The sequence below is a fragment of the Callospermophilus lateralis genome, chromosome X (genome assembly GCF_048772815.1).
Source record: "Callospermophilus lateralis isolate mCalLat2 chromosome X, mCalLat2.hap1, whole genome shotgun sequence".
Lineage (NCBI taxonomy): Eukaryota > Metazoa > Chordata > Mammalia > Rodentia > Sciuridae > Callospermophilus > Callospermophilus lateralis.
The window spans coordinates 66,947,303-66,967,309 of record NC_135325.1 but is presented as its reverse complement, the minus strand read 5'-3'; the positions used below and the strand labels follow the sequence as shown (position 1 = coordinate 66,967,309).

The following is a 20,007-nucleotide window of genomic DNA, read 5'->3' as shown; positions in this document are numbered from 1 at the left end:
ACTGAAGTAGGTGTATGTTTAAACTGGGCCACTTGGATTTGTGGGAGGGGTGACACAGGCAGTTTCTTCCTTTTCTTGCTTTCTTCAATATGTCCTTTCATTTTGTTGTACTAAAAGCAGGCACTCTGGTCTCATTGATTTCCTTATCTCTTGTAAAGATAATTTGGAGTGTGACTAGTTCCCATTTGTGTTCCTGTGGGAAGATAACTTCTGCAGGCTCTTATTCAGCTGCTATTTTGCCAAAAGTCTCATAATATCACTTTTAAAACACATTGGCCAATCTAAGTGTTGTTCATCAGGTAACTTACATATTTAAATAATGGAATATTATTCAGCAAAGACAATATACAAATTATACCTAACCACAATATGATTGGATTTCATAAAGATCATGTTTAGAGAAAGAGGCCAAAGAGGGGAAGTATTTCATGTAAAATTCCATTTGATTGGATTTAAACAGTGTTTCATTAATATGAGATGTTACAATTCAGGGTAGTGGCAGCCTGGACTAATGACTGGCATTGGTATTCTACAGTGTTAATAATGTCATTTTTCTTTTTTTATTTTTCATTAAGTGCTGGTTAAGTTGTTTTATGTTTTGATACTTCATTGAGCTATGTACTTAATATTTGGGGCATTTTTACATCATTGTATTTTATTCTTTATTAAAAATTTCACTAAATGCAAAGCAAACTGATATCATTTTTCTCAGAGTTAAAACTAAGACTTTAACACATTATTAGAGGTATATATGTCAGTACATTCTTTTCAGAGGACAATTTGATAGTAAAATAATTTTTTTTTTAGAAAAGTTCCTTCTATTCAATATAGTTATTTCACATTTTGTATTATATTCTACAGGAAAAAAATCTAAATGTGTGGAAATATTTATTCATATATATTAGTTATATGCATATATAGTAAACCAATTATAAGAGAAAAACAATGAGAATACAAAACATACAAATACAGATTATTCATCTTAAATAAACTACTACCTATCATATAATTTAGTTCAAGGGCTGGGAATGTAGCTCAGTAGTAGAGTGCTTCTCTAGCATGTGTGAGGCCCTGGATTTGATCCCCAATACTGAAAAATAAAAAAATAGGTCCCATTGTGTAAAGCCAATGTCAGTTGATATTTATGACATTAACAAGTTCTGCAGCATCTACAAAATACTTTTTTAAAGAGAGAGAGAGAGAGAATTTTTTATTTTTTAATTTTTTTTAGTTTTCGGTGGGCACAACATGTTTATTTTATTTTTATATGGTGCTGAGGATCGAACCCAGCTCCCCATGCATGCCAGGAGAGCGCATTACTGCTTGAGCCACATCCCCAGCCCCAAAATACTTTTAAAAGAAGAAACTTAGGGGCTAGAGTTGTGGCTCAGTGGTAGAGCACTTGACTAGCTTGTGTGAGGCACTGGGTTTGATTCTCAGCACCGCATATAAATAAGTGAGTAAAATAAAGGTTTGTCAACATCTGAAAAAAATATTTAAAAAAAGAAACTTAAAGCCCTCAATCTGCCCTGGCTCTCTATTTAATTTAATTCTACAAAGCAATGGAAATATACTGTAAAGAGGTATTAAATGCAGGAAACTTTTCCTGATTTGTACTTTGAGTAATATAAAATTAGATTAAAACAGCATGCTCAATTGGATTCTAATATGTATATTACATGGACAGTAACAGACAAATATAATAAATGCTTATTTCTGAACATACCTGTGATTTTTTTTTTTTTTTTTTTTTTTTGCAGTGCTGGGAATCAGTCCCAGAGCCTTGTACATGCTACTCAGGCACTCTATTGTTGAGTCACATCCCCAGCCCAAGGCAATTAAATATTAAAACAAAGTATTTTTATACACAAAAGCACCAGAAATAAAAATGTAAGTGAATACAAACCAGGATTAACCCCATTTTTCCATGTCAGAAAAAAGTGATCATAGCTTTCTATCACTTCCTTGACAACTATGCCTAGGACACAAAATAAGCCCCTATAACATAGAGATATCAAAAATTCAAGCTTGGGACTGGGATTGTGGCTCAATGGTAGAGTGCTTGCTTAGAATGTGTGAGGCACTGGGTTTGATCCTTAGAACTACATAAAAAAATAAATAAAGGTATCGTGTCCATCTACAACTAAAAAAATTCTTTAAAAAAATTTAAAAATACAATGGTTAAAACCAGAGGGAAAAAAAATTAGAGAGAGAGAGAGAGAGAGAGAGAGAATTTTAATATTTATTTTTTAGTTTTCGGCAGACACAACATCTTTGTTGGTATGTGGTGCTGAGGATCGAACCCGGGCCGCACGCATGCCTGGCGAGCGTGCTACCGCTTGAGCCACATCCCCAGCCCAGAGAAAATTTATTTTCACAAACCATAGTGCATTTTTTTTTCACACAAAGTAAACCAGAAGTAGAAAGAAAATTATGAGTAAGCAGACTTGTCTGATGAAATCAGGTGTGTTCTATTTTGTGGATCTTCCACCTTCTAAATTATTTTTCTTACACTTCATCTAAGTTTGAGAATACAGTAAAGAGGAAAGAGTAATTAAAAGGTAAATAGTTCCCATTCAAAGAGATTATACAGAAGTTTTACAGTCCATAACTGCTCACGTTCTATTACAACAAATTTGGACATGGATACACCTGACTGCACAGGAAATTGGGGAATATTAACTTCTGGCTAGTGATTAAGAGCTCTTCAAAAACTTAGGGAGGGGAGTCCTATTAGAGGAAGATTGGGGAAATTTCACTGGGGACAATTAGTAGTCTTGACTAAAATGAGTGATGTCATAAAGTTACAATCAGTAGCCAAGCTTTGGCAAAGTTAATCATCTGAAATACATCCACACATAATTCAGTATAGAGCAAAACATAAGGTTTTCTCTATGACTAAAAAATATTAGTCCAGTGAATACAAATGTGGTATAAATTTATATTTAACGATAACTCTGTCATAATTAAATTTTGCCATTGATTTTTCCTTAAGATGGATGTCAAAGAATGGATTTGTGGGCTCAAGGGGGATGCATATATTAATGAACTTGTCTAAGTTCTATATGGAAATGTTGACAAATTCAGATTCCAAGACTTAGAAATAAATTTTAAAATCCTTAGGAGAATGCGGAGCAGATTTCTAGACTTCATGACATAAAGTGAGTATACTTTATGAACCTCTTTCAGACAAGAGACATCATCGATAAACACCTCTAAAGAAGGAGCAAGTGGATTTTTACCCACAAGGTAGCCAGGGTTCTTTAAACAAGTCTGCTCTCTCCTGCCCATCTTAAGTCTAGGTCCTGACCATCTTTTGAGACCTAGGTCTAAGTCTTTTTCCTCCTTGAGGCTTTTTCTATTTAAAGCCAACCTGGACATTGCCTTCTCCTAGAACTTATTGACCTGGGTTTCTCACACCTATGCTTTTAGGTCTTCCTCTAAATGGCCTCATGTGAAGTCGTATTTGTCCCAAACGGAGAATTTATTTTTGAGCAGTGTAGAGCTTTCCTCTGAGAGGGTAACCTTGGGCATCCAGAGAACCCCCAAACAACGATTGACTCATCAGTGAATAAAAGGAAGAAGATTGACTGAAGAAGATGGAAGAGAATATAGGGACATATTGAGACAGTCCTCATCCCAGAATGTTGTTGGTTCCTAAACTCAGCAACAACCATATATGTGACCTTAGAAATCTATTTTAAACTTCTCTGAAGAGAAGGGAGATGTAGGGAGGAACACCAGATAATCACTTGTCCTAATAGTTCATATGTAAGATGATAAGGGCCTAAACTAGGAGAGTGACAGTTTCAGCTGTCACAGTGAAGAAAGACAGGGTTTTCTGTTTATGGAAGTCATGAGAATCATACAAGGCTCTGAGATTTCAAGACAGGATAACTAGAAAAAATAATAAGATAGGTTGGGTTAATTAATGTTAAAAGCACAGGACCTCACTACAAGATTACTGAAAATATCAACAGAGGACTAAAAAATAAAGTTCACCCCCATAGACCTTTAGTCACCAAATAATACAAACTGCACAGGAGCAAACTCTGTTAACAGTCAGTATTTAAAGTTCTATGCTTTAATATCCATGTGTTAATTTAAAAGCTATATATGTATACATAAATATATCAACATATCAATATATACATGCATACATAACAATATGCACACATGTGTATATATGTGTGTGTATGTATAGCCAAAAAGAAAAAAAAAGAGAAAAGAGTTTTTAAGTTAAATCTTTGGACTTACTAAAACTGAATTGAAAGAAGTATCAAGAAGGGAACTCACTAGCTGGTCACTGAAAGCCAACACCACATGTGTTCCTTAAGCACATGAAAATTACAGGGTTGCCTCTCAATAGCATTAAATATTAGGCTGATAATATCCAAAGAGAGCAAAAAACAGCCATTATGTGTCTCTTTGTGAAAGAAACAATGCTATCTATTGATCCAAAGGGATCAAACCCAAGTATAATAAAATCCCTGGGTATAATTGCAAATTTTCAGGAAATATAGAAAAGAGAATCAGCATGGGATACACGTCAAGGATGTTGTACTTAACTACACCAAAAGTAGGCAGTCAGCAAAATTCAGTCTGTGGGAAAATCTACAAGACATCATCCCAAGATCTTTCACAAATAATTTGTAAGGAGAAAAGTGGAGGAAAACTCTGTAGATTGAGAGACTTCAAATAAATACAAAAATTTGAAAATGGGCAAGACCATTGAAGGGAAAGCGAGAAACGAGAGGCTGATAAGCGAGAAATGAAAGACGGAGACCAGGCAGAGATACACATGAGAATTTATTTGTCAATGTTGACAAATAAAGACCATCTCTCTATAGTGGAGAGAGGTAAAACAGGCTTGGGGTCTGGAACTTTTATGGTCAGGCTCAGGAATCAGAGCTGGGGATGCTAATGGGGGTCCTAATGCAGGCCCATTAGGGGTTGGGTTGGTATGAGGGAGTGGTGAGCCTTTCTCAGAAATGCCCTTGGATGGGAAAAAGAAACTTTTTCCTTAAAATGGCAGCTGTCACTTAAGATGGCCATCCAGATGCTAAGCAAGAACCTTATAACTATAGTGTCTGAGAATATATACTTGGGAGATAAAACCACTAAGAAATTAAAGTGGTTACTATAAAAGTTGAAATAATTGTCAGTTTGGAGGAAAAGAGGAGCCTTCAATTAGGACAGGGTACGAGCTTCTAGGATGGCTGAAATTTTTCTATTTTTTTATCTGGCTATTGGTTCCAAGAGTGTTCATCTTTTACTATTTCACTAACCTATACATTTTTAATGCTTCTGGTTATGGTAAGAATGCTTTAAAACTTACACATTTATTTAATATAAGTATGATCTAAGACACCTTTTCAAAACTCATAACCTGTAGGCAAGGGTAGTGATGGAGAGGCTTCATTACCTCTCATGACCTCATGATATAGGCAAGATTGTTTTAAAAATCATTTGGATTATCTCAGTGCTTTTCAAATTGGCATACACAGTCTTTCAGGGTTATTCTCATTTTATTTTGTTTTTGGTACCAGGGGTTGAACCCAGGGTGCTTAACCACTGAGGCACATCCCTAGTCCTTTTTATTTTGAGACAGAGTCTTTCTAGGATGCTTAGGGCCTTGCTAAATTGTGGAGGCTGGCAATTCTCCTGCTTCAGCCTTCCAAGTCACTGAGAATACAGACATGTACCACCATACTCATCAACATACCATTTTTTGAACAAGCCATTTAGTAAAAAGGATGCTTTTTTGAGAAAAGGGAAAAAATAAGTTTTTTTCCTTCACTAGCAAAGAAGAAACACAGAGGACTCCAATCCCAAAGGCTGAGTCTCCCCAACTAGGGTAAAAGGGGGTTTTTAAAGAGGTGATTCACAAGGAGCTTGATATCAAATCAGAGACACGGCGTCTGATAGAAGAAAAAGTTGGCTACGATCTACATACTGTGGGGTCGGGCTCCAAATTCCTCAATAGGACACCCGTAGCACAAGAGTTAATAACTAGAATCAACAAATGGGACTTACTCAAACTAAAAAGTTTTTTCTCAGCAAAAGAAACAATAAGAGAGGTAAATAGGGAGCCTACATCCTGGGAACAAATCTTTACTCCTCACACTTCAGATAGAGCCCTAATATCCAGAGTATACAAAGAACTCAAAAAATTAGACAATAAGATAACAAATAACCCAATCAACAAATGGGCCAAGGACCTGAACAGACACTTCTCAGAGGAGGACATACAATCAATCAACAAGTACATGAAAAAATGCTCACCATCTCTAGCAGTCAGAGAAATGCAAATCAAAACCACCCTAAGATACCATCTCACTCCAGTCAGATTGGCAGCCATTAGGAAGTCAAACAACAACAAGTGCTGGCGAGGATGTGGGGAAAAGGGTTCACTTGTACATTGCTGGTGGGACTGCAAATTGGTGCGGCCAATTTGGAAAGCAGTATGGAGATTTCTTGGAAAGCTGGGAATGGAACCACCATTTGACCCAGCTATTCGCCTTCTCGATCTATTCCCTAAAGACCTAAAAAGAGCATACTACAGGGATATTGCTACATCCATGTTCATAGCAGCACAATTCACAATAGCAAGACTGTGGAACCAACCTAGATGCTCTTCAATAGACGAATGGATAAAAAAAAAATGTGGCATTTATTCACAATGGAGTATTACTCTGCATTAAAAAATGACAAAATCATAGAATTTGCAGGGAAATGGATGGCATTAGAGCAGATTATGCTAAGTGAAGCTAGCCAATCCCTTAAAAACAAATGCCAAATGTCTTCTTTGATATAAGGAGAGTAACTAAGAACAGAGTAGGGATGAAGAGCATGAGAAGAAGATTAACATTTAACAGGGATGAGAGGTGGGAGGGAAAGGGAGAGAGAAGGGAAATTGCATGGAAATGGAAGGAGACCCTCAGGGGTATACAAAATTACATACAAGAGGAAGTGAGGGGAAAGGGAAAAAAATATAAGGGGGAGAAATGAATTACAGTAGAGGGAGTAGAGAGAGAAGAGGGGAGGGGAGGGGGAGGAGGGGGGATAGTAGAGGATAGGAAAGGCAGCAGAATACAACAGACACTAGTATGGCAATATGTAAATCAATGGATGTGTAACCGATGTGATTCTGCAATCTGTATATGGGGTAAAAATGGGAGTTCATATCCCACTTGAATCAAAGTGTGAAATATGATATATCCAGAACTATGTAATGTTTTGAACAACCAACAATAAAAATTTTAAAAAAAATTAAAAAAAAAATAAAGAGGTGATTCAAAGGCTACATTCCACTTGTTCTCTGCCCCAAGTTGCAATTCACTTGTTAATTTGGGAAATAGTCCCTTCTAGGATCTTATGCTGCCATCCACAAATCTAAATTGCTTGTTCCTGTGGTGGGTGTGTGCTCAAAGATATAACTCTACCTAGGATGGACAAGAAAGGTAATCCTATTTCCTCCAAGATTAGGGAGGGAAAGATTAGGGAGAGGAGGGATTAGGTTGAGGGAGAGAGAGGAAGAGAGAGAAACATGTCCACACAGAATGCAATATTCTCAGCCATAAAAAAGAACAACTTTACTGGGCGAGGTGGTACACACCTGTAATCCCAGCAGTTTGAGTCTGAGTCAGGAGGATCATGAGTTCAAAGCCAGCCTCAGCAAAGGTGAGGCACTGAGCAGCTCAGTGAGACCCTGTCTCTAAATAAAATACAAAATAAGGCTGGGGATATGCCTCAGTGGTGGGGTGCCCCTGAGTTCAATCCCAGATACCAAAAAAAAAAAAAAAGAATGACTTTATGACTTTTGCCAATAAGTGGATGGTTCCAGAGATTATCATGACAAAAGAAATGAGCCAATCCCCAAAAACCAAAGGTCTAATGTTCTCTTTGATATGTGGATGCTAACACTACAAGGGGGAAAGGGGGAGCGGGGAAGAATACAAAGGGGATTAGACAAAGGGTAATGGAGGGAAGAGAGGGGATAAGAATAGGAAAGACAATAGAATAAACTGGACTTAACTTTTCTCAGTTCATATATGAATACACAACCAATGAAACCCCACATCATGTACAATCACAAGAATGGGATCCTAATTAGAATAAGTTATATTCCATATATGTATATCAAAATATACTCTATGGTCATGTATAACTAAAAAGAACCAATAAGAATTTAAAAAGAATACACACTACTGTCATGTATATCTAAGAAGAACAAGTAAAAAAATAAAGTGAAAAAATTGAGCAGCAGAGCAGCAAGGGCTATATTCAAATCCCTTGTGACCTTGTAAAGTGGATCACTGTTACATTTCCCCACTGTTAATTTCTACATTCAATTTATATGGAAAAATGGGCAATGACATCTCCAAGATGCTTCCTGCTGAGAGAGAACAAAGTTGGGGGAAGTGGCCCAATGCCCTTGTTCTCCATTAAGTGGGGCATGAATAGTTAAGGGTATCTAGTATCAGGACAGTCCAGAAGTCCATGGTGACAGTTTTCAAGTTACAGGACAAGCTTACATAGGGCAGGGACCATGCTAGGACAAAAGTAAATAATTAGCAGGCTTTCAGTTCTTTATACTTGAGTTCCATGCAATCATTCAGGGATTCAGTTGGGTTTACACTAATCAGGGGATATACATCTAGGATAAAACTTCTACAGAGCTGTGGCAATCAAGGGATTTCTTCCTAGCCTTCCACTGTCTAACATGGTTTCACAGTCTTGTAGAGGCATTGAGCTCATCTTGTAGCAGTGTTTTTGTTTTGATCACTTTTCTTAACTTTTGGAAATGTAATTTACACTGGCAATGGCACATACCTGTAATCCCAGCTACTCAGGAGACTGAGGCAGAAGGATCATAAGGTTGAAGCCAGCCTCAACAATTTAGCAAGAACCTGTCTCAAAATAAAAATAAATAAAAAGGACTGGGAATGTAGTTTAGTGGTAAAGTGCCCCTGGATTCAATCCTAGGTGCTAAAAAATATTATAATTTACATATAATAAATTGTACACATATGAAGAATACATTTCAAGTGAGTGATGAGTAGTAATAAGTATACACTCATGTGATCACTGCATTTAAGATATGAAATATTTTCATTACTCCAAATAGTCATACTCCTTTGCAGATCGTATCCCCAAAACACTTCACTACAGGAAACTAATAATCTGATTCCTATCGCTATAGACCAGTTTTATCTGTTCAAGAAAATGTTGTATAGGTGGAATTATATTGCATGTACTTTTTTGTGCTTGTTTCATCCATGTTATCATCTGCATCAATAGTTTGTTTCAGTTTATTTTTCCATTGTACTTTATTGCTGAATAACAAATTACTTCATTGTTTAGTACTTCATTGCTGTATAACAAATTACCCCTATACTTAGTGACTTGAAAACACAAAACAATTGTCATTTCAGTTTATGTGGGTCAAGGAACTAGACACAAATGGGAGTGGTGGCACAAACATGTAATCCCAGAGGCTCAGAAGGCTGAAGTAGGAGGATCAAGAGTTCAAAGCTAACCTCAGCAACTTAGCAAGGCCCTTAAGCAAATGAGATCCTGTATCTAAATAAAATACTAAAAAAATTGCTGAGGATATGGCTCAGTGGTTAAGAACCCTGGGTTCAATCCCTGGAATTAAAAAAAAAAGAAATAAAAAACTAGGCACAGCTTATTTGAATGGCTCTACCTCAAGGTATCTCATAGGCTAAAACCAAGATGATCACAGGGCTACAATTAAGGTTTAGTTGTGGGATGATCCACTTCCTCACTCATAAAGTTGTTGGTGAGACTTTGATAATAGAGGGCTTTTAGACTGAGGGCCTCATTTCTTCTCTGGCTATTCACTAGATAGACTGTTTCTAATAAAAGCTTTTTAAAATTAAACTGCTATAAAAATTCATGTATAGGGTCTGGGGTTGTGGCTCAGTGGTAGAGCACTTGCCTCACATGTGTGAGGCAATGGGTTAAATCCTCAGCACCACATAAAAATAAATAAAACAAATGTATAAAAAATTAGTGTACATTTTTGTAGACGTACATTTTCATTAATTTTGAGTAAATTCCTAAGAGTAGAATTGCTGAGTCTTATAATAAGTGTATGTTAGCACCAAATCCCAACCACTAGACCACCATTAGTGTAGGTTTGAAATTTCAAGAAACTCACAAAAATTTCCCAAAATGTTTGAATTTTTGAAATTCAAATAAGTGTAAAAAAATTCCTGTTAGCAAAATATGAAATTTCCATTTGCTCCACATCTTCAACAATATTTTATGTTATTTGTCTTCATAATTGCATTTCTTGTACTCAATGCATAGTGATTATTTAAAATGCTTTTAATTTACATTTCCATGAAGAGTAAAGGTGTTGAGAACCATTTCACTTACTGAAGTATGTGAAATGTGTTCTGCATTTCTACTGTTGTGAAATTTGTAACCAAATACTTAGCCCACTTTTATTTATTTGTCTTTAGTTTGAGTTTGAAGAGTTCTCATATATGACCTGGTTGTTTGTCTGTCATATATGTCTGTAAGCATTGTGAATATTTTATCCCAGTCATTAACTTGCTATTTTATTTATTTTTTAAAGAGAGAGAGAGAGAGAGAAAGAGAGAGAGAGAGAGAGAGAGAGAGAGAGAGAGAGAGAGAGAGAGAATTTTTTAATATTTATTTTTTAGTTTTCGGTGGACACAACATCTTTATTTTTTTTTATTTTTATGTGGTGCTGAGGATCAAACCCAGCACCCCGTGCATGCCAAGCGAGCGTGCTATCACTTGAGCCACACCCCCAGCACCTATTTTATTTCTTAATGGAATCCTTCAAAGAGTAGAAGTTTTAAATTTTGTTGAAGTCCAAATTTGCAATTAATTTTGTTCATGACCCATGCTCTTTTTTAAGAAATCTTTGCCTATCCCAATGCTACGAATACTTTCACTTGTGTTTTATTTTAGAAGTTTCATGTTTTTGAATTTTACACTTGTGTCAATGATTCATTTCAAATTAATTTTTGTGTAAAATATGAAGGAAGGCTCAAAGATACCCTGTGAGTTATATTGGCACTTTTTTTTTAATTAGTCGACTGCTACATTGGGACTATTCTATTCCCTGGATGTATACATTAATTTTGCACCCTAACACACACACTGCCTTAGTCACTGAAGTCAATTCTTATTATAAGATTATCTAAACCAGGCATGGTGGCACAGACCTGTAATCCCAGTGACTCAGGAAGCTGAAACAGGAAGATTGCAAGTTCAAGACCAGCCTCAGTGGCTCAGTGGTAAGGCGCTTGCCTAGCATGTGTGAGGCACTGGGTTCAATTCTCAGCACTACATACAATTAAATAAAAATAAAGGTCCATTGACAACAATAACAACAACAAAAATTAAAAACAAAACAAAAGACCAGCCTCAGTAAGTTAGAGAGGACTTACACAACTTAGTAACACTGTCACAAAATTAAAACATTAAAATAAAAAATAAAAAGGACTGGGGATATGGCTCAGTGGTTAAGCGCCTCTGGATTAAATCCCTAATACCAAAAAATGAATGTGTAAGTTTCCAGGCTTGTTCTCCATATTTACAATTGATTTCAGTGATTCTAAGAACATATAAATATTGGAGCCATCATGCTAATTTCTACAAAGATGACTGCTTGGTTTTTATTGCGATTGTATTGAATCGAAGATCATTTGGGAAAGTAATCCTAATATTTATAATATCTTTTTTCTTTTTAATTTTTTATTTGTTCTTTTTAGATATACATACAGTAGAGTATATTTTGATATATTTACGTGAACATGGAATATAACTTATTCTAGTTAGGATCCCAGTCTTGCGGATGTACACAATGTTGAGATTCACTGTGTTGTATTCACACATGTACATAAGAAAGTTATATCAGATTCTCCCACTGTCTTTCCTATTCCAATCCCCACCCCCTCCCTTTCCTTTATTCCCCTTTGTCTAATCTACTGATTTTCTCCTCCCCCTTGTTGTGTGTTAGCATCCACATATCATAGAGAACATTTAATCTTTGATTTTTTGAATAATATCTTTATATATATAATATACTAACAATATTGAGTATCCTCACAAATATCCATAAATAATGATGTATTTCTATATTTATATAGATTTTTTATTCTCCTTACAGTGTTTTGTAGCTTACTGAGTACATGCTTGATACATATTTTGTTAGCCTTATCCCACAGGCCACCAAACTATTGTTATGGTACTGATTTTATTTCAATCACAATTTTAGTTGTAATTTCTTTTTAAAAACTTTTTAATATTTATTTTTTAGTTGTAGTTGGACACAATATCTTTGTTTTATTTTTATGTGATGCTGTGGATCAAATCCAGGGCCTCACATGTGCTAGCTAAGTGCTCTACCGCTGAGCCACAACCCTAGCCCCCAACAGTTGTAATTTCAATTATTCACTTCTAGTATATAGAAATATGATTGACTTTTTAACAGTGATCTTGCATCGCACAAGTTTGTTAGCCTTACTTAGTAGTTCTAGTAGCCATTTCTGTAGATTCTAGAATTTTATTTATTGAAAAAAATCCTGACATTTATTTATAAATGAAGTACAATATTGAATAAAGATTAATGAGCATGAACATCTCTCCCTATTTCTAATCTTGGAGGAAAATGTAAACTATATTACTGATTATTATGTTACCTATAGGTTGTTTTTTTTTTTTTTTTTTTTTTGTGTGTGTGTGTGTTACCAGGTATTGAACCCAGAGAACCCAGAGGCACTTAACTACCGTGATGCATCCCCAGCCCTTTTTTATATTTTATTTGGAGACAGGGTCTTGGTGACCTGCTTAGGACCTTGCTAAGCTGCTGATGCTGGCTTTGAATTTGAGATCCTCCTGCCTCAGCCTCCAGAGCCACTGGGATTATAGGCAACTAATTATCCAAGAGCCCAGGGGTCCACTGATTTGAGTCATGCAATTCAAAGACCAGAGAATGTAGAGTTCTGATGTGCAAGGGCAAGAGAAGAAGGTCATACAGGCTGCAAAAAAGAGATGGTGAGAATATGCCTTTTTATTTTTCCATCTGGAACTTCAGCTGATTGAATAGTGCCCCCTCACATTGACAGTGGATCTTCACCACTCACTCCACTATCTCACATACAAATATCCAGTAGAAATACCTTCATGGACCCACCTGGGAGAGTAGGAACAGTTTAATCAAAAGCAAAAACACCTGGGTTTCGGCACATGAGAAGTGGGCTCAGTGCTTACTGAAGCATTGAGAATAAATAATATTTTGTCAAATGCCTTAGTATGCCTTAATTCAATCAAGTTGGCACCCAAAAATCAACCATCACACACCCTTTTTTACTTTATATACTTACATAATTATTAATATAATTGAACTTAAACTTAATATCTTGATATTTTCTTTTATATATTTCATCTTCCCACTGTTCATTTTTACCCTTTTACCCTGTTTTTCAAAATAATTAAAATATGAGAAGCTAGGTTGCAGCAAGATGTAAGAAAAGGATTTTCCAGTGCTCTCCCCATCCCCAAGAAACATCAACTTGAGCATCCATCAATATACAAAAATACCTTCACAAGAGCTATGAAAACCAGGTGAGAGTACAGAAACCATGTGTAGCACAGAAATAAGAAAAAATATATTGAAAATTATATAAAGGACAATTTTACATTACCTGCATCACCCTTACCCCGAAATTCCAGAATTGAGAGCCCAGAAATGAATCTATGCATTTAAGATCAATTGATTTTCGAGAAACGAGCCAAGGATACACACTGGGGGAAGGACAGTCATTTCAATAAATGGAGTTGGGAAAACTGGATATGCATATGCAGAAGAATGACATCAGACGCTAATATAATATAGAACTATGAATTCAAAATGGATTAAAGACTTAAACATAAGACCTGAATGTATACATCTTCTAGAATAAGACATAGTGGAAAAACTCCATGCATGGTCTGGGCAATTTTTTTTTTTGATATTTGAACCCCAAAGTACAAGAAATAAAAATGAAAATGGACAAACAGGATTGCATATAATTAAAAAGCTCCTGCATCCCAAAGGAAACAATCAGCTGAGTGAAGAGACATCCTAAAGAAAGGGAGAAAATGTTTACAAACTAAAATCTGATATGGAGTTAATATTCAAAATATGAACCACCATCAAGAAAGCAAATAATCCAATTAAATATAGAGGACCTGAAGATACATTTCTCAAAAAAAGACACAGAAATTGCCCAGCAGTATATGAAACAACAACAACAAAAAAATCCGTCATTTGTGACAACGTGGAGTTACCTGGAAGAAATGATGTTAAGTTAAATAAATCAGGCACAGAAAGACAATTACATGATCTTACTTATATATGAAATCTGCAAAAGTTGAACTCATAGAATCAGAGAGGAGAATGGTGGTTATTTCCTGGGGATGAAGGGTGGGGGACTATAGGTCCAAAGATAACAACATTTCAGTTAGACACAAGGAATAAGTTCAAGTGATCTATTGTACAACACAGCAATGATATTTTAAAATATTCTCAAAAATTGCTGAGTATATATTAGTGTTCTTATTTCAATAAATAAGTATGAGGGCTGGGGATATAGCTCAGTAGGTAGGGCGCTTGCTTTGCATGCACAAGGACCTGGGTTCAATCCCCAGCACCACAAAAAATAATAATAATAAGTATGAGTTAATACATATGTTCATTAACTTGATTTAGCCTTTCTACAATGTACACATATTTCAAAATATCATGTTTTCCATTATAAATAAGTTTTTATTTGTTGTGAGAAACAGAAAGTCCAGGGGTCCATTTTCAAAATATAGTATTTGGCCTTATATGGGATAGAAGATCGAATCATAGCTATTTTGAGATCCAATTGTAGACATTTTAACTATAGCCCTCCTATTTGCCCTCCCCAATTTTAAAATTAGCCAATTGCATAGATTGTAACCCCAAGCTGCTCCTATTAGAGCCAGAGGCAGTACTGTTTTAGGGATAAAAACAGGTGGACTGCCTACCCAAGTGTAATTGCTTGCTGGATTTTCTTTGGAAGCACACCCTTCTGCAGAAGTAAAGTTTGCCTTGCTGAGCTACTTCCAAACATGTGTTTGATTCCTTGGGGGTACCCCCAGTATTTCTAACATTGTCAATTGAAATACTTAATTAATTTAAAAGAAAATTATGTTTCCATTTATTCTGTGACTATAGGCAAAATACTTAACTTCTGTACTCCTTAGTTTCCTAATAATAGCATTATGAATATCAATGAGTATTAATTAAATTAATATATGTTAAGTACTTTATTTATTTTAATTTATATATATATATTTTTGGTACCAGGAATTGAACCCGGAAGTGCATAAAAACTGAGCCACATCCCAAGCCCTTTTTGTATTTTATTTGAGACAGGGTCTTGCTAAGTTGCTTAGGTCCTCACTAAATTGCTGAGGCTGGCTTTGAGTTTACAATCCTCCTGCCTCAGCCCTCTGAGCCACCGGGATTACAGAAGTGTGTGCACCACCACACCCAGCATAAGTAAATTACTTTAAAGAGAGTTCCTGCAATGTAAGAAGTATAAAAGTGCTAGACATTATTGATATTCTTCTTGTTATTTTATAATGACAATGAACTCTCTATAATGTCAATAGCTCCTACAATTCTTTATCTCTTACTTCAACATATTTCCTTTCATGGACTTGGGAAGAGAAGGCCAAGATAATTGTTCTGTGAATTACAACTGGCTTAGATGCCTTTCATTACATTCTTATGAGGTTATCTAGCCCCAATTACTGGAGGATTTGGGGGATATGTAATGCCTCTTGTCCTTACCTGAGTCCCATCAGACAATACTAGGGAAACAAGTCAAATGTAACTCAGTATCACATTTTTGTTGTTGTTGTTTTTGCTTATTTGTTTTTTGGAACCAGGGATTGACCCAGGGTCGCTTAAACACTAATCCAGATCCCCAGCTCTTTTTATTTTTTATTTTGAGACACAGTCTCACTAAGTTGCTTAGGGCCTCACTAAGTTGCTGAACTGGCTTTGAATTCGTGATCTCCCTTACTTAGCCTCCTAAACCACTGGGATTATAGATGTGTGTCACTGTACCCTGCTTGGTATCTCATTTTGCTTATGTACCCATGTATTTTTAATTTTTTTTAGTTGTAGATGGACACAATACTTTTATTTTGTTTATTTAGTATTTTTTATGTGGTGCTTGGGATAAAACCTAGTGCCTCACGCTGCTAGGCAAGTGCTCTATCACTGAGCCACAACCCCACAACCTCAGCCCAATCCCTATGTATTTTCATATCTATGCTTTTATTTATAAACTGAAAGGTACTTGTGAAAGATTCTCCTATCTTATAAGACTGTTGGAAAATGAAGTAAAATAACAAAGGATGGTAATATGATCATAACTGTTAGAATTATTTTGTTGAAAGGTGGTAAGACATAAGGCAAGGAGACCAGTAAATGTTGTTGTAGTAGTCCATAAGTTGATGGCCACCTTCATTAAATAGAAGCACTGAAGCCAGAGTAGGAAATGGAAGCATTCCCCAGATCCCTAGGAGGTAATCAATGGGCATTGGTCATTTATTGAAGTAGTTGGTACTTATAAATCTTGTACTAAATGTCTTATATAAAGTATGTCATTTAGTCCTGACAACTCTGTGAAATAGTTAAAATTATTAGCTGTATTTTAGAGATAATGCAAGAAGTATCAGTATCCAAGTTTTACATACAATATGTAAGTAAAACATTAATTCAAACTAGGATCTGTCCATTGTCATGCTTTATATTCAAAAGGAAAATTTTCAGCATCTGGATACTTCCAGCCATTTGTAACTGAATCTAATTATCTGCACAAAAGATGTTCACAGAGGATTCTGAAATCTTCCACACTATCAGTGAATCTTGCCTCTATCACAACTAATCATTCCTTAATAATTTGGAAAACAATGATCCTATATGATCTCTTTCTAACTACTAAACAGAAAGGCATGGTACAACTGGGAGATAGAGGGCATAATACTGATATTAAACTAACAGATATTTATGACTGGATTTTGAGATCTTAAAATCTATAGACAAGGTACTTTGGGATTGTGGCCTCAATGACTCACTTAATAGAAGGACTTCACATGCCCACTCCAGCTGCCCTGTACATTTTAAACTTCCAAAGATGTTTCTGCCTGAAGGGTCTATATTTATATTATGACATCAGTAGCAGAAACAGGTGCCTGGGTCTTTTCATCTTCCTATCTTGAATCTTTTTTTCCAAACATACATATCTTTATCATATTTATGATTATGAAAATAGTATTGTTTATGGAAAAATTGAAAAATAATAGAAAATTATCAGAACAATAGTTTAAAAAACTCCACAACCCTAATCATTATCTTTTATCCTAACTCACCCCATCCTTCCTCTTTGGTTTCAACGATTGAACTGCAAGGGAAGTGGCTGAGGACAGGGTGAGTAAAGAAAAGACTGCTTCTTTTCTTGTGACCTCGGAAAAATATAAGTAATTCTCTGTCCCAACACGGAGCACTAAAGAGTAACAATGGTTAATAACTATGGGAAGATGCAGCCCCTCCCTGGTAACCAGAGAAAGGCAAATTCCAACCACAGGGAGAAGGGGCCACTTTTGACCTCTGAAATTAGCAAAGACAAAATTGAGTGACAGGGCCTGGTGTGGTGGGGGTGGGAGGTTGAAAGACCAGTTCACTTCTGCAGCACTGTTGGTGGGAGGGGGAGGTGGGAGCCAGAGTTGGAGGATGACATAATCCTCACGTGATCAGAAGCTGACATGAACCCAAGTCCTTATATTCCCGGGCTTCTTTCTCTTCTGGGTACCAGCTGCTTACCGCCTGCAGACTTGCGTGTTTGTGGCCAAGTGAAGAAAGAGGTAAATTCCTTACATCCCAGCAGATTGGTGGGAGGCAACCGCTGGGACCCCTGGGGCGGTAGTAGCTGAATCTATTGACATTAATATGCCCGGGCTTGCCTTTCCCAAATCCTTGCAAATGGATGGGAGATAACTGCATATTTTGAAGTGGGAACCAGGGGATAGGTGAAGTCTCTTGAGAGACACGCAGAGATTTAGTGATAGTTTAGTGGGGGAGGGGGGGAACTCAGTTTATCTTATCCTGGAAAGCTTTCTCTTTCTCCCTGTCTTTCTCCAGTGGAGAAAATGGTAGGCCTAGAGTGTGAGTGGAGAGGGATTGCAATTCTGGTTTGGGGACAAGAGAAATTTAGAGGAATTTTGAAAACTCACCGCTGGCCTGCGTTGGAGGGGCGGGACGGGGGATGGGCGATGGTGAGCCTTCTGGGCCTGAGAGTGAGGGGCGGAGGTAGCACAGAATTCCTGGAGGGAGGGATGAGGACTGGAAGGGAACCAGAGGATAGAAAATTTGGACCGAGGATGTTGATGAGAATTCTGAATCAAGCTAGCGTGTCTCTTGTCTCTGGGACTGGTTGATCGCAGATAATTCCCTCTTCCCCGCCCTCCTTCCTTTTGTTTGCAGATCCAAAAGTCTGTGTTCACAGACACCTCCAGGCAAGAAAAAGAGCAGCAAACTACCCCGCATCTGCGGCACAGGTCAGTGTGAGGAAGTCACTTAGACTGACGTTTCTGTGGGTAGAAATTGGAAATGGCAAAAGCTGGGTAAAATGTGCTCTTCACAGCCCACCTCCAGGTCTGCTCCTTTTCTCCCGCCCACGGGAGAGGCCATTAGCCTTTTCTGCTGGCGAAATGGTGGGTTCCGGGAAGGGAGGGGAAAGAGGAGGACATGAGAGAGGGGAGAGAGCTGAGACATTTACAACTTATGGAAACTGGACCTGTGGGGCGGTTGTGGGAGATTAGGCTAGTGTCTTGGCCCAAAGGGAAACTTATCATCCTGATGCAAAAGTAACGAAACAGTCGTCTCTGCATTTTTCTCTCTGTATTTAAGCTGGAAACAACATCATGCAAAAACCCTGCAAAGAAAATGAAGGAAAGCCCCAGGGCAGCGTGCCAAAGAGGGAGGAGGAACGTCCCTACGGAGAATTTGAACGCCAGCAAACGGAAGGGAATTTTAGACAGAGGCTGCTTCAGTCTCTCGAAGAATTTAAAGAGGACATAGACTATAGGCATTTTAAGGATGAAGAAATGACAAGAGAGGGAGATGAGATGGAAAGGTGCTTGGAGGAGATAAGGGGTCTGAGAAAAAAATTTAGGGCTTTGCACTCTAACCACAGGCATTCTCGGGACCGTCCATATCCCATTTAAAGCACTTACTCCTGAAATCATTTACTTTCTGTTATTAATTTTGCCAATGGTTTCTTGTATCTGCATTTTCTTGCTTAACATTTGCTTTTATTTTACTCCAATCCCTCAGATGTTGATTTATTTACATGATTCTTATCAACATCTCATCTTTTGACCCCATCACACTCTTTAATAAGGGGGCTCACTCATTTAAATGGGAAGATGCTCATCATATATTGTAAACACACTACAGAGCAATATATATGTATGTATATATATACCTTATATGTACATTTATATATGACAAAATGCAAAGCAAAATGTCTGAATTATTATACACCAAAGGTAAACAGTCAATCTGTGTGATTTGTATTTTCTTTTTTTCTTATCTACATTTTCTCATTTTCTAAAAAATAATGAGTGTGTGTGTGTGTGTGTGTGTGTGTGTGTTACTTGTGCTATACACAAAAAAGAAAGATGAAAGAGAAAATAACTTTTGGAGGGCATTGAAACACTTAAAAAATTCTTAACAGAAGTATTTAATAAATGTAAATTTCAAATTACCTCTGGATTTCTCAGCCAGAGGAACATAACTGGCAATCATTACAGATGCAGTTGCTTAAGACTCAGTCTTTTCATGGGGAAAATATTTGACTCACAGGGGGGCTGTGGGGAAGCAGTGATTCAGTAACTCTGAGCTGTGCTTGATGATAC

General features: G+C 36.8%; 1 protein-coding gene across 1 annotated transcript; it reads left to right on the top strand.

Moving 5' to 3' along the window:
* The first annotated feature begins 17,866 nt into the window (after positions 1 to 17,866).
* Tceal7 (transcription elongation factor A like 7) lies at positions 17,867 to 19,690 on the top strand. The gene is made up of 3 exons (XM_077107405.1): positions 17,867 to 17,952; positions 18,572 to 18,645; positions 18,998 to 19,690. Exon 3 carries the CDS (start codon positions 19,012 to 19,014, stop codon positions 19,312 to 19,314), a length of 303 nt encoding a protein of 100 aa, XP_076963520.1. The 5' UTR covers positions 17,867 to 17,952; positions 18,572 to 18,645; positions 18,998 to 19,011; the 3' UTR covers positions 19,315 to 19,690.
* The last annotated feature ends 317 nt before the right edge of the window (positions 19,691 to 20,007 follow it).